Consider the following 14,254-nt stretch of genomic DNA (forward strand, 5'->3'; position numbering starts at 1 on the left):
CCTCTCTAAAAACCTGAATCAACTCCAAGCTCTCCAAGAATCTTCCTCTCTCAGCAGCTCAGGTGAAGGGACAGAGTGCCACAAGCCAGAAGAAGTTGGAATTTACTCTCACCTGTCCACTTGAAGCAGCTACACAAACTGTAGCTATCAAAAGCTAAAGGATAATTCATTTTTTAGTGAAGAGAAAGGCAAGATTTTAGATTTACATACTTATTATAAATGCTCAACTAAGTACTCAGAAGCAGGTGAAAAACCCAGGTGTCCCTGCCCATTGAACTGGATGGATTTTAAGGTCCCTTTCAATCCCAGCTATTCTGTACCTCTTGAAGGAAGTCACACCATGTCTCATTTTTATAAAATTGTGGTGTGGATTTACCACAGAAATACAGACAGAGCTTCAAAAATGCCATACATTCTGCAGGGATAAAAAATTTTTCTCCACAAACCAATGTAATTTATCTGGTCCCAGCAACATGTAACACCAGCACGCTCCGTGCACTCTGCAGGAAAATATTTCACACTACAGGCAGTGTTGGATATCTCTTTGTGCTTTGACAAATCAATGCTTTCGACAGATCTGGCCCAGATGTGCATGTGCCCAATGAACAACTACCACCCAGTCTCATCTTCTGTCCAAAATTACTCCCACACTGTGATACACTAATTTGGAAAGGAAAGGAAGAAACAGGAACCTCTCCAGCATTCAAACGACACAAGAGAACAACAGGCAGATGCTGTAAAAGGACAGAAAATAAGTTATCATATCTCCACAAGCTAATACACTTCTGTTATTGTTGGGAGCTGAGAGAACACGATGTTTACTGAGCTAGTCAGCAGCAAAAGAAAACAAACACCATTGTACCACTCGTCATGTGGCACAACAGATAACTCCAGGGGCACAGCAATGCTAGAGGGATGATCAGCTGCACAACTACGAAACCACTCACCTCCCTCTGTAAAAATGCTATTTTCCAGCTTCAAAAGCATCCCAGCCTCAAACCAGCATTTAACATTGTCGATGCCACCAGAGAACACACATCACACACAGGTTAATCTTTATTCTGTGTATCACTCCTGTTCCCACAAATGTGGGCATTTTATCTGCACCAAACTCCTACAAAAAGAATTTTGATGTGGATGAAATGCACACCAGATTTGTCTGCTCAGTCCCCAGACCAAAGAGCTCAGCACAAACTGAGAATAACCACAGGAAAGTGAATGAAGTTTAACAAGTCCAAGTGCCCAGTCCTGCACTTTGGCCACAAGTGCCACAGGCTGGGGACAGTGTGGCTGGACAGGGCCCAGGCAGGAAGGGACCTGGGGGTGCTGTCACAAGCCACAGTGCCCTGGTGGCCAAAGGCAGTGACAGCTGACCTGTGCCAGGCATGGGGTGGCAGAGGAGCAGGGAGGTCACTGCCCTGCCCTGGCACTGCTGGGGTCACACCTCGAGTGCTTGGGAAGGACCTGGGGACACTGAGCACATCCAGAGGGGCCCAGTCCTGCACTTTGGCCACAAGTGCCACAGGCTGGGGACAGTGTGGCTGGACAGGGCCCAGGCAGGAAGGGACTGGGGGTGCTGTCCCCAGCAGGCTGGGCACAAGCCACAGTGCCCTGGTGGCCAAAGGCCGGTGACAGCTGGCCTGTGCCAGGCATGGGGTCTTTTCCTGGCACCATGGCAGGTCCCACAGGCAGTCACAGACCCAAAGAGCTCAGCTGGTGTTGCCAAACCACAGAGCTTCCAGAGGATGGAGTATTTTGTTCACATAGATGTCCAGAGCAAATGTGGGGAAAAAACAGGTTTCTAAACAAATCTGGAGTCTCCTCCACCTCTATCTGCAAGTCTGTTTCCAGTTTGATGGGGAAGATTCAGTTTTAGCACACAACACCCTGTGAATATACTCAGATTGAAGCACTGGAAAAGCAGCTCTCCATGGAATGGTTTGGGTGGGAAGGGACCTTAAAGATTCCAACCCAAGCCATGGGCAGGGACACCTCCCACTGTCCCAGGCTGCTCCAACCCCAATGTCCAACCTGGCCTTGGACACTGCCAGGGATCCAGGGGCAGCCCCAGCTGCTCTGGCAATTCCATCCCATCCCCTCCCGACCCTCTCAGCCAAGAATTTCTTCTTTAAATCTCATAAATCCAACCTCCTTTACTGTAAAGCCATTCCCCTTTGTCCCATTTTCCCCTCTCTTTCATTCTACAAGGGTCAACAACAAAAACAGCTCAGGTAGAGACAAATCCATGAATTTTCAAGCTCCAAATGCCCACAGTCCATCCCCATTTAGGTTGGGAAGGTGCTGAATACCTTTGGAGACACACAAACTCAGTGCTGTGAACCTGAATTTGCGGTGCCATCCACACCCCCCCTACTTCATCTCATCCCCTGTCACTTCATTCCCTTCACAGGAGTATTTTTTCCACCAAATCCTGCATTTTGCTGCCCCCCACCCCCTTATATTTTGCACCGTGGCAAAAAATTCAGCTATAACCTTTAAGATGATCCATTTACAGGCATCAACTTCACAATTACACTTGGAGCAGGAATCAGATTTGAGATTCAGCAAGAATTTCTCTTTACTCTGAGGACTCATTTTCCCCCCACACAGTTTGTATTATATTTTTTCTCTGTTTTCTAGTGCAGATGAGCAATTCCTTTTGCCAGCCCGCTGTCAGCTTCCTACCTGCCCAATAAAACACCAAGAAAATTAGATTATGTCAATTTTTTAAGAGAAAACTGTTAACATTAATGAATAATAAATGTTTCATTTCTGTAAATTTGCTTTTCCTGATGCCTCCAGCCAGGATGGGTGGATAACTGCCTGCCTATTTTCCCTGCCCTAGGGCCAGCCCTGTTAAGTGTGATTACTGCTAAGCTAGGGATGGCAAACTGAGGCTTAATTATCCATTTCCTGACTAGAAAATTTGTTTCACAGGAAGAACATTGCAGTAACAGTATGTGGGCATTATGCTTCTGCAGTTTCTTTTTTATCAAGCAAAACTGAAGGAACAGATAATGCAAATACAAGTTTTAGGAAATTAAAGCTCAGTTAGGACCAGATAATTCTTACAGGAAAGGAGAGTTGAAGACCCTGCTGGTTTTGACCACAAACTGTGGGTGTTCAATGTCTTTGTGTCCCTCTAAAAGCCTTTTTAATTCTGCTCCCCAACATCACAACAGACTTATGCAAATATCTGTGGTTAAAGGAAGAAAAGAGTATTACAAGATGCACAGGTGCAGCTTGGAAATCCAGGAATAATCCTCTTTTCCTTCTGGATCAGAGTTCTTTGAGCAATGCAATTCACTTTTCTTCACTCAGCATCGCTCATTCAAATGAAAATACTCATTAAAGACAGTGGGAAACACCACCAAAAAAAAAAAAAAAAAGGCAAGTTGATAAAATTTAAACAGTTCTCATCTGATCAGGAAAAAGAACATTTTAGTGAAGTGCAATTGAACTGAGTTCTGAATCACTGGGGGGGAATCAAACAAAGCTCCCATTTTCACAGGAATCCACAGTAAACTTCCCACCACCTGCTCCAAGTGCTCTGTGCTGTATCACACACCTTGTTGAGGCTCCCAGTTCCTCACTTTAGAACACCTTTGAAGCTCCAAACACACAGTTTGTGGTACCAGCTGCTCAAAGCAGCGTGGCTGAAAGCTTGTCCTGCTCAAAGCTCCAGCTCCATTTCATGTGTGGCCAAGGCAGGACTCACTGATGTACTGACCTGTTCCTCCAGCAGAAACACCAAAAATCTGTTTAACAGCAGCGGCCCTGGGCAAAATCCAGAATTTCTGGGATACACAAGATCTGTTCCTCCCAAAGAAACTGGGTGAGGTTTTCACTGTTTTATGGTTTGGGTGAGAGTTAAAGGATAATTCTTTTACTGCTCACTCAGAAATCTGCAGGTAAAAAATGCTGGGGAAGTACCACACAGAAGTATTGTAAAAACTCTGCTGAATATGTTTCACAATTTATTACATTAAGGCTGAAAAAGACCCACAAATTCATCAAGTCAAACTATTCCTCCAACACTGTCAAGGCCACCACGGACCCACATCCCCAAGTGCCACATCCACATGGTTATTTAATCCCTCTAGTAAAGGAGGGATTCAATGTCCTCCTGGACAGCCCTTCAGAGGAGGAATTTTTCGTGTTACCAAAATCTAAACCTCCCCTGGCCCAGCCTGAGGCCGTTCCCTCTCTCCTGTCCCTGTTCCCTGGAGCACAGCCCGACCCCCCCGGCTGTCCCCTCCTGCCAGGGACTTGTGCAGAGCCACCAGGGCCCCTGAGCCTCCTCTGCTCCAGGCTCAGCCCCTGCCCAGCTCCCTCAGCCCCTCCTGCTTCTCCAGACCCTTCCCAGCTCCCTCAGCCCCTCCTGCTTCTCCAGACCCTTCCCAGCTCCCTCAGTTTTTCCTGCTTCTCCAGACCCTTCCCAGCTCCCTCAGCTTTCAGGCTCCTCCAGACCCTTGCCAGCTCCCTTCAGGATGAGCTCCAGCCCCTCAATGTCCTCCTTATCATGGAGGACCCAAAACTGCCCTCAGGATTTGAGATGGGACCTCAGCAGTGCCCAGCACAGGGGGATTCATGTTATAAGTATCACATAATTATCATACTTGTACCAGTCCAGATAATAAATACGCAGTAGAGCATTAAAACTATCAAAATCACCCCTCAGGAAAGAAAATTAAGGGGATTATTTTGTCTTGTTATTCTCTGTGTTACACCACACCAAAGGACCTAAAATACAAACCAGAGTACAACAAGGTACAGAAAAGTACAGCCTTCGCCAAAAGACAATTGTGAACAACAAAGGATTTATGGAGTTAAACAAAGGAAGCAGTTGCTAGAAGCAACAAATAATAATATCAGCAGAGCATTGTGGATGTCTAGAAAGCTCAGTCTCCTCTCTGCAGGGAACAGCTGCAATGTGCCAAGGAAACTTCAGCATTAAAAAGTAAGAGGAAAAACAAAAGGCAGAGTAAAATGAAACATATTAGAATGCAGTTACTCCCATTGCTGATGGCTGTGGTCACCCAGCAATTCCGGCACTTGCTTTCTCATTTGGGGTCGAGCCCTTGTGATCGCTGTAGTATTTGTGGTGCTCCGACAGCCGAGGCCGAGCACAGCCACAGGAGAGAGCGGCACCGAGCCCGAGGGCAGCGGCTCCGCCAGGCGGGAACGCCGGGAGCCGGGAACAGCAGCGGGGAAGGGAGACAGGTCAGCGTGTGAGGGGGGAAACGAGGTATCCGAGAAGGAAGGAGAGGTCAGCGTGTGAGGGGGGAAACGAGGCACCCGAGAAGAGAGAGAGGTCAGTGTGTGAGGGGGGAAACGAGGTACCCGAGAAGGAAGGAGAGGTCAGCGTGTGAGGGGGGGAAACGAGGTATCCGAGAAGGGAGATCAGTGTGTGAGGGGGGGAAACGAGGTACCCGAGAAGGGAGATCAGTGTGTGAGGGACGGAACAAGGTACCCGAGAAGGGAGGAGAAATCAGTGTGTGAGGGGAATAAGGTGCCCGAGAAGAGAGATCAGTGTGTGAGGGGAACAAGGTGCCCGAGAAGAGAGATCAGTGTGTGAGGAACAAAATACCTGAGAAGGGAGGTCAGTGTGTGAGGGGGGAACAAAGTACCCGAGAAGGGAGGAGAAATCAGTGTGTGAGGGGAACCAGGTACCCGAAAACGGAGGAAAGATTAGTGTGTGAGGGAACAAGGTACCCGAGAAGGGAGGAAAGGTCAGTGTGTGAGGAACAAAATACCTGAGAAGAGAGATCAGTGTGTGAGGGGAACAAGGTGCCCGAGAAGAGAGATCAGTGTGTGAGGAGGGGAACAAGGTACCCGAGAAGAGAGGAGAGATCAGTCTGTGAGGAGGGGAACAAGGTGCCCGAGAAGAGAGGAGAGATCAGTGTGTGAGGGGAACAAGGTGCCCGAGAAGGGAGGTCAGTGTGTGAGGAACAAAATACCTGAGAAGGGAGGTCAGTGTGTGTGAGGGGGGAACAAGGTTCCCGAGATGAGAGGGATCATCTCCCACATTCACTGCCCAGCACACGCTGCTGTGAGCCGAGAGCTCCTCAGGCACTGTCAAGCTGAAAACGATCCCAGGAATTGCTGCAGTGAGGGAGTTTGAAGTGCAAGTTGTTGGGAGGATCGAGTGTTGACTTCCCAGAGGTGTGGAAGATGCGTTTAAGTGCTCTGAAAGCAATAACCCATGACAAATGCACTCATTTGTTACTGCCTTCCCCCCCTCAAAGCTGGAAACACAACATCACACAGTGGCTTTGACACTGATCATTTCAAGGACTGGAACTGGCCGTTGAAAGCAATAACCCATGACAAATGTACTCATTTGTTACTGCCTTCCTCCCCTCAAAGCTGGAAACACACCACACAGTGGCTTTGACACTGATCATTTCAAGGACTGGAACTGGCCGTGAAAATGTCAAGCAACACCTGAGATCAAAGACACATTTTAAACACGTTTAGCGTATTAGTATTTAAGTCCCTGTGTTAATCAGAATAAAATCGGCTCCATTCTGAAATTCAGGGGTTTACTCATATTTCCCCCCTGCTTCCAACTTTATTTTTATGGGTGTAAAAACATCCTCTGTGGAGAAAAGAGCCTGTCCAGAGCAGTTCAGCGCAAATTCTTCCTCCTGACTTACCCTCACAAGACATCACAAGCAGCTCCATTTCAAGAGATTACATTGAAAATGTTTTATAAAGCTCCCTGGGACAAGAACAACTCTACTTCAACCCACTGTGTCTCCACTGAGCTACAAATTTCCACAGGTTCATTAAACTAAATGGACTTATTTGAATTTTATAATTGAAAACTGTTGTCTTAAAGACAAGTCCCAAATGGGGTGATCTACAGCTTCCAGCACTATTTAACCTCAAAGTGTATAATCTGATAATTCATGTTTTGAAACCTCTCCAGAGACTCATGGAAACCACTGTAAAAGTTGGGTCCTTATAAAACAAAGCCAGACAGAAGGAAAAAAAAAAAAGACTCCAAAAGGTATTTAACAATTTAACTTGGCAGCAACACATTGAATGTTTTCTCATTATTTTCATAGGTGAATGGATTGTTCCTGTGAAATTCTGGATTTGAGGAAATGAATTAAAGCATTCAGGAAAGATATTTTTTCACAGAGACCATGAGGTGCTGGAAAGCAGGTAAGCAAAAATTGTAGTGTCCAGGTCAATGGGCATGGGAAATGAGTTATTCTGATAAGTGATTGAAAAATTATAAATAATAAATTAAAAAATAAGTGAAATCCTGAGGCCAGCACCTTCCACCCTCAGCAAGGGGAACAAAGGTACTCAGCCTGCAGGGAACTCCCTCTCCCTTGTGCAAAGAAATAACTCACTACAAGAACAGCAGCACCAAGTCTGTTCACAATCCTGTTAAGCACCCAGAGCAAACAGAGCATTTTAAAACATTTTCCTCCTCTACTTACATTCCATTAATCTTTCATGCTGTTTACACAGTTGGTTAGAGCATTTTCAACAGAAGCTGGTGATCTTTTTATCATTGAGGACTTGCAGATGGGTACAGGAGAGATGCAGCAAAAAGGCTGAGCAGCCTCCAGCCATCTAAATAAATACCAGCAGGGAATTCTTTATTTTGCTAAATTAACCAACCTTTAATCAAATTTCCTCACCCCAATACAAATTATGCCAGGGGAGTGAGTGATCAGCTGGCTTCTGAAACAAAGACTGGACTGCAGTGGCTTCGAGAGAATTCCCCTCCTTCAGATGGCTCCAGCAGCAGCACAGGAAGAGTTTCAATCCCACACACAGCAAAACCCCAGGGACACCAAGCAGCTGCACATTTTCCAGGTGGGAACAGGGATGGAGGCAGCAAACAGCCCCAGGAGATGCCACTGCCACCTCCAGGCACAAGCAGAGGGACTCAGCTGCCACTCCACTGTGTGAGACCCTGTCCAGGACTGTCTCCACGTACAGGAAACCACAGGGGCCAACTCCTCCTTTAGAATTAATTTTAGATCCAAGTATTAAATCAGCCATTCCATGTATTGCCACATTCCCAGGAGAAAGTCAAAGCCCTATGGAACAGAATTTCCAGATCTGCAAGAGCAGAGGCTGGACAGTGCTACTAAGACCTGTCAACGGTATAAATAAAGCATGATGAAATAGAGGAAACCACAGGGGCCAACTCTTCTTTAGAATTAATTTTAGATCCAAGTATTAAATCAGCCATTCCATGTATTGCCACATTCCCAGGAGAAAGTCAAAGCCCTATGGAACAGAATTTCCAGATCTGCAAGAGCAGAGGCTGGACAGTGCTACTCAGACCTGTCACCTGGATCATTAAAGCATGAAGAATATTTTGGGAGCCACTCTCCACGCTGCACCATGAACCCATCCTTGGTATCACACCTGCAGCAGGAGGCTTGGGGAATTTCATCATTCACCTGAAGGTTTCAAAACTGCACCAGAACCAAGAGCTGTTGAAGGCAACACCTCTGAAAGAGTTAAAAGCACAATCATTTCCTAACAAAACTCAATATTTCCACTTCCTAGTTTTGCCAGGGTGGGTTAAACTCCAGCTCTGCACTGGCTAAAGCTAAAATAAGAGCTGGAAAATAAAGTACTTTGAGCTTTTAACTTGGCACAGTCACACCTCTTGTCCTTTTCTATGTGGCTGTGTATTCACATGTGCTCTTTTACTCATTTTTAAATGCAACTAAGGGTCTGTATCAATCTACAGCCCAACACCTGCAAAATACCTAAACATTTTATACAAGTGTCTGGAGATCATTTCAAGGAAATTTATAGTTTACAACCACACTCTGCCATATACAATTTATTTTCAGGGAATTTCTGAAGTACTTTTCTCGTGGAAGAGCTGCTACCTTTATAACACTGGAAAACACCATTTGCAATAAAAGTGGTTTTAAGAGACCATTACAAATCAGAATAACTCGAGTTTATTCCTTGTAGCAGCTATTTCTCAAATGCTCCAGCTCCACATCGCTGTTCCTCACTCTCCATCACAAACTGGCATCTCAGCTCTACTGTTTTAGACACAGAGAAGACCAAATGCCAGCTCATTAGCAAAAATCTATTCACCAAGTTCATTTACAATAAAAATAATGACCACAAGCATTAAAGGAAAAGAATCCCACTTGTGAAAAACAAAGTATGGTCCAGGTTTTTTGTCTGCAGTCTCAACTTCTGTAGAGATCTGTTGGGTGCATCTGCTTCTGTGAAAGCTCAGCACAAAAATTTCACTGGGGTCTTATGGAGTCATTGCTGAAGTTTGTTTTCCCCCAATTAAAGAAGCTATTAAAGGCCAGTTTTAAAAAATAGCAACCTTTAATTGGGAAGAAAAACGCCCAACAATAAATAAAAAGCAGACACATTCACCAATTAAAAATCTGACAAGATCTCTCTGTCTTAAGAAGAAAGCATTTGCTAAATGCCAGGTTGCTTGTTTCAGAATACAAAAGCTGCTTCAATCAGCTACCAACAAAACAAAAGGTTAAGAAAAATCAATATACAAACACGTGTTTGTCCTCTGAGTCATAAAAGAAAATATTCCCCGACTTGTCCTCCAGCAGGTGAGCCAAATTTGCTCCGTTATCTGCATGGTTTTTAAAAAGACATTGCCAAAGCCCTTGGGATCAGCAGGAGGTTTCTGTGACAGCACACTGACCTTACAAAGTATCTTTTATTTAAGGAACTAGAGGGATCTTTCTCATCCTTGAAGGAATGAGGTGTTGGAGGCAGGTGTGCTGAGGAATGAGCACAAGTGCAGCAGCACGGGGAGAGAAGCTGTAAAGCCCTGAGATCCAACATCCACTCTGCAAGTCACAAGCCCAGGAATTGTCTTCCTGTAGCAAGTAATGCTCATTTCTCCTCAGCACTCTGAGGACAAGAGCAAATTGAAGATCCTTCCAATAGCTGTAAAGGCACAGGGAAAAGAAGGAAAGCTCCCTGAAGCTGCAGCCAAAGTGGGAATTTAGGGGCAGACTTTGCAAACACTCATTAAGCTTCCCAGACACTCTATTTCCTAAAGATTTATTGTTGGGGACAATCCCTTTATTTCTCCTTTGGGAGAAACAAGAGGGGAACTGGCCAAGAACTCAGTGTGACCCCAGCACTGCTGGGGGTGGAACAACACCTTCCTAAATTTGGGAATTTCTTGGGAGCTCCTGGCTCTTTTGGGATGGATCAGTCCTGTCCTGGGACAGCTGTACATCCCTCACTCCTGACAGTTCCAAATGAATCCATCCTTGAGGCTCCCCTTTAGTTTCTGTTCTTGGCAACAACCAGAAAACTCAAGGTGAATTCCATGAGTGCAGGGATCCTCCTACAGGAAACAACTGGCAAATAACAAATATGTTCCCTGACACAACAGGAAAAAGTGACACTTCAGAGGGACAGGAAAGGAATCACAAGTGGGACTCTCTTTCCTGTTGGCTTTTCCTTCATCTCAGAACTTTCTGTATTCAGAGCTGCTGAAAAGCAGCACCGCAGAGAGCAGGGATAACTTAAAATTCCCAAACCAGACCCCATAAAATTCCATTTCTGACTGGATTTTAGTGCTGCTAGGCAAGTTAAACTTGGTCATGGATCTCACCCCAAACACTCACACAGTGACACACTTTCTCCAGTCACAAAACTACAAGAATCCCTAAATCTGGGATCACAGAAAAGTTCCAAACACTCTCCCTGGAAGTGTCACACTTTCTCCTGGGAAGTCCAGTCACAAAACTACAAGAATCCCTAAATCTGGGATCACAGAAAAGTGAATTATTCAGTCTCTTGTGAGTGAGAGCTGCTGAGCTCGAGTAAATATCAGAAATTATCCCTTCATTAATAAAATAATTTCTGTTTACAAAAGGCCTTTCAGCTTCACACTTCAAAGCATTTCCTAGACAATACAAAGAGATTTTGAAGACCTAAACAATGTTTCTTCTTGGAAAACAGCCCTGTCTTTGCTATAACCAAGGAAAACATCAATACTTGAAGCAGCTCCTCTGGTTTTGTTTGTTTATAGCAGAAAAATGCAGTCAGTTTTGCTGTTTTTTATCCACTGTTGCCTTTATGGACCTTTCACACAGCAACAAGGGAGAAATAAACAGCCTACATAAACAGGGACATGCACGTGTAAAACCACAAGGATTGGCAGAAGCCTCTATTATGCATAAATGTTTTGGAAATAAAGCCATCAACAAAAGGAAACTCAGCCACATTTCAAACCAACAGCTCGCTGTTAAGATTTGCAATATTTTTCTGGAGCTGAGTAAAATTACATTTAAGCCACACAAGTTTAAATTTGTCTGCAGTGGTATTTTATGACTCTACAAACCACTAAAAAATTCACCTGTTGCTTGGCAAGTGCATCCTCACCTGAGCTCCTACATAAAAACAATGTCTGGAGCAAAGTGATTTAAATTCCTTTTCACACCATTTGCTTTCTGCACTTGGCTAAGCCTAAGAAACATCAATATTATTACCACAACACTTTTTCCTTCCTCTGCAATCAGTTCTACCCTCAGGTTTTCATGGTCTGGCTCAAGCTGACACGTCAAGCTCTGCAGAGAATCTCTACATCCAAACCAAGTTCTAATTAAATTCTGGAAGTTTAGTTATCAGGCTGTTCTATTGAATAACTTTAATTTCATAAAGTCAATAACTCAACGTTGTGTCTAAAAACCAGGTTTAAACTAGCCAAGGTATCAGTGCCTGGAAGCCAAAGATTCTGAGACAAACATTTCTTTTTATTTGGAGATCAGACCACTGTGAGCTCAGTCTTCTGGTTTTAAATAAATTTAATAAACCTCGAGTTAAGGTACAGGTACAAAAGGAAGACCTTAAAATACTCTTGGAAATTACAGGAAACATGGAAAAACGATGATTACAACAGGAAATGCTGCACAACCAGTGCATGTTTATTATCCTTCCACAGACAGTGGCACCAGCTGCCTTTTTTTTTTTATAGAACCAACATCTCCCTCAAGTTTTGCAAGATTCCAAAGGCCAGAGCGATGAAAAAAATGGAATTTTGTCCTAAACATTATCATTCACAGAGGATATTTAAGTCACAACCTTTCCTAGATACAGAACTAGTGTCACAAAAACTTCTCCAAAACCAGAATGACTGCAGTTTCTGTCCAAGACCCTGGAGCAGGATCCAAAGTTTGGGAGCTCATTGCAACTGCCAGCATCCTGCTGGTGTGACTGCAGCTGCCCACACCCGCTGAGTGAGAACATTCAAAACATGCAAGAACATTTAAAACACGTGAGAACATTCAAAACCTTCAGTGTGGGCAATCAGCTGCCAATCCACTGGTTTTAAGCAGCACAAAAAAGGTTTACAAGCAGCTAAAGAAAGTACTGGGGGGGAAGAGTGAATTCACATCCGAGTCTATCACAGAACCATGTTCAGGAATGTGGGCAGACAAAAATCAGTGGCTAAACATGACTGGAGACAACTCTTGGAAGCAGCAGCACTTTGCCCACTCTGGCAGTCCCACACAGGATGGAGTCCACCCACTGGACTTTGTGGTTCTCCAGATTTCCAGCCAGATGAATTCTACTCAGTTTGAAGATGGGGGTCACTTATGGACCCCACAGCAATAACATGACAGTGCCTTGGCTTTCATGAGTGGCATTAAGCTGATACTACCTGCAGGGTTCACTCACAGCATCAGTGAGTTTGGAAAAGATCTCCAAGACCACTGAGTCCAACCTGTGACAGAACCCCACCTTGTCACCCACACCAGAGCACTGAGTGTCACATCCAGTGTTTTCTTCAAGATCCCCAGGGATGAGGGTCCACCAATCTTCAGGGATGAGGATCCAAGAGTTTGAAGACCCTTCTTATCTAGAAATTCCTCCTAAAATCCCCCCTGAACTGCCCTGGCCCAGCCTGAGGCCGTTCCCTCTCTCCTGTCCCTGTTCCCTGGAGCACAGCCCGACCCCCCCGGCTGTCCCCTCCTGCCAGGGACTTGTGCAGAGCCACCAGGGCCCCTGAGCCTCCTCTGCTCCAGGCTCAGCCCCTGCCCAGCTCCCTCAGCCCCTCCTGCTTCTCCAGACCCTTCCCAGCTCCCTCAGCCCCTCCTGCTTCTCCAGCCCCTTCCCAGCTCCATTCCCTGGACCCTCTCCAGCCCCTCAATGTCCTCGGAGCTGAGGAGCCCAGAACGGGACACACCACCTGAGATGCGACCTCATCACTGCCCAGAACAAGGGAAAATAACTCCTCTGGTCCTGCAGCCACACTATTTTACACACAGACCAGGTGCCATCGCTCTTCTTGCCCACCTGGGCAGCCGCTGTCAAGCCGCACCCAGGTCCCGACCTGCTGCACAAACTCCCAGCCCCCGTGCCCCGGGCTGGAGCAGTACCCGAGGTTATTGTGGCCAAAACACAGCACCCGGCACTTGGCCTTCTCAGCCCCGCTGACCCCAGGGTGAGGCAAAGCACTGCGAGCAGGAGGAAGAGCGGGACATCCCTCAGGACAAGGCTCTGTCCAGCACTGCAGCCGCCCCAGCAGCGACCCAAGCTGGGGTCACCCCATGCCCAGGACGGACCCCACATCCCGGAAGCCCGGGCCGGGCAGGCCTCCCCAGCACAGCACGGCCCGCACCCGGCCCTGGGGCACCCTGAGAGGCCCGGAGGATGCGGAGCGGGGCCGCCCGTACCTGATAACCGAGATGAGCAGCCCCGAGGGGTCCTTGCTCCTGCCCACAGTGCTGCGGTACCTCCCAACCGCGTCGCCCGCCGCCATCTTGCGCCCCCCCAACCACGGCGCATACACACGTGCTGGCGCGCCGCAGCCAATCATAGGCGAGGAGGATGGGCTGCCACCCAATAGAAGGCGAGAAGGGCGGGGCACGCGACATAAAGGCGGGGTGCGGCGCCGCGGAGCCTTCTGGGAGTTGTAGTTTTTGTGGCGGCGACCATACAGATTCCTATGCGAACCTTCGACAGGCGGTTAAAAATGAGTAAAAGGTTAAAAAATTATCGACCGGGCAAATATTCCTGCAAAGACACCTGTGCCCAAAAGCTGTCATTCACTCTGGGAGCAGCAGGAAACGGTGGAGGTATGAGGGACCAAAACATCCCCTCAGAGCACTCATGGATCAGGGTTGGTTAAACAGTAAGGGATTTAATTGTTTATAGAGTTAAAAGTGGGTAAAGTGCTTTAAGTTTTTTAATTATCGTGTTGTATTAATTAGTAATGCTAAATACCCAGTGTGTGTCACAGCCTGAATGAGTCTGA

At 46.3% G+C, this 14,254-nt stretch overlaps 1 protein-coding gene across 1 annotated transcript in view; it reads right to left on the bottom strand.

Annotated features, from left to right (window-relative positions):
- Positions 1 to 13,777, bottom strand: part of EXOC4 (exocyst complex component 4) — a 316,410-nt gene extending 302,633 nt beyond the window's left edge. Inside the window, exon 1 of the mRNA XM_039699489.1 lies at positions 13,674 to 13,777. Within this exon, the coding sequence (XP_039555423.1) occupies positions 13,674 to 13,759 (86 nt within the window). The 5' untranslated portion in view covers positions 13,760 to 13,777. The remainder of the gene's footprint in view (positions 1 to 13,673) is intronic.
- Positions 13,778 to 14,254: the final 477 nt, after the last annotated feature.

The sequence above is a fragment of the Passer montanus genome, unplaced genomic scaffold, assembly GCF_014805655.1.
Source record: "Passer montanus isolate IOZ18808 unplaced genomic scaffold, ASM1480565v1 scaffold135, whole genome shotgun sequence".
Lineage (NCBI taxonomy): Eukaryota > Metazoa > Chordata > Aves > Passeriformes > Passeridae > Passer > Passer montanus.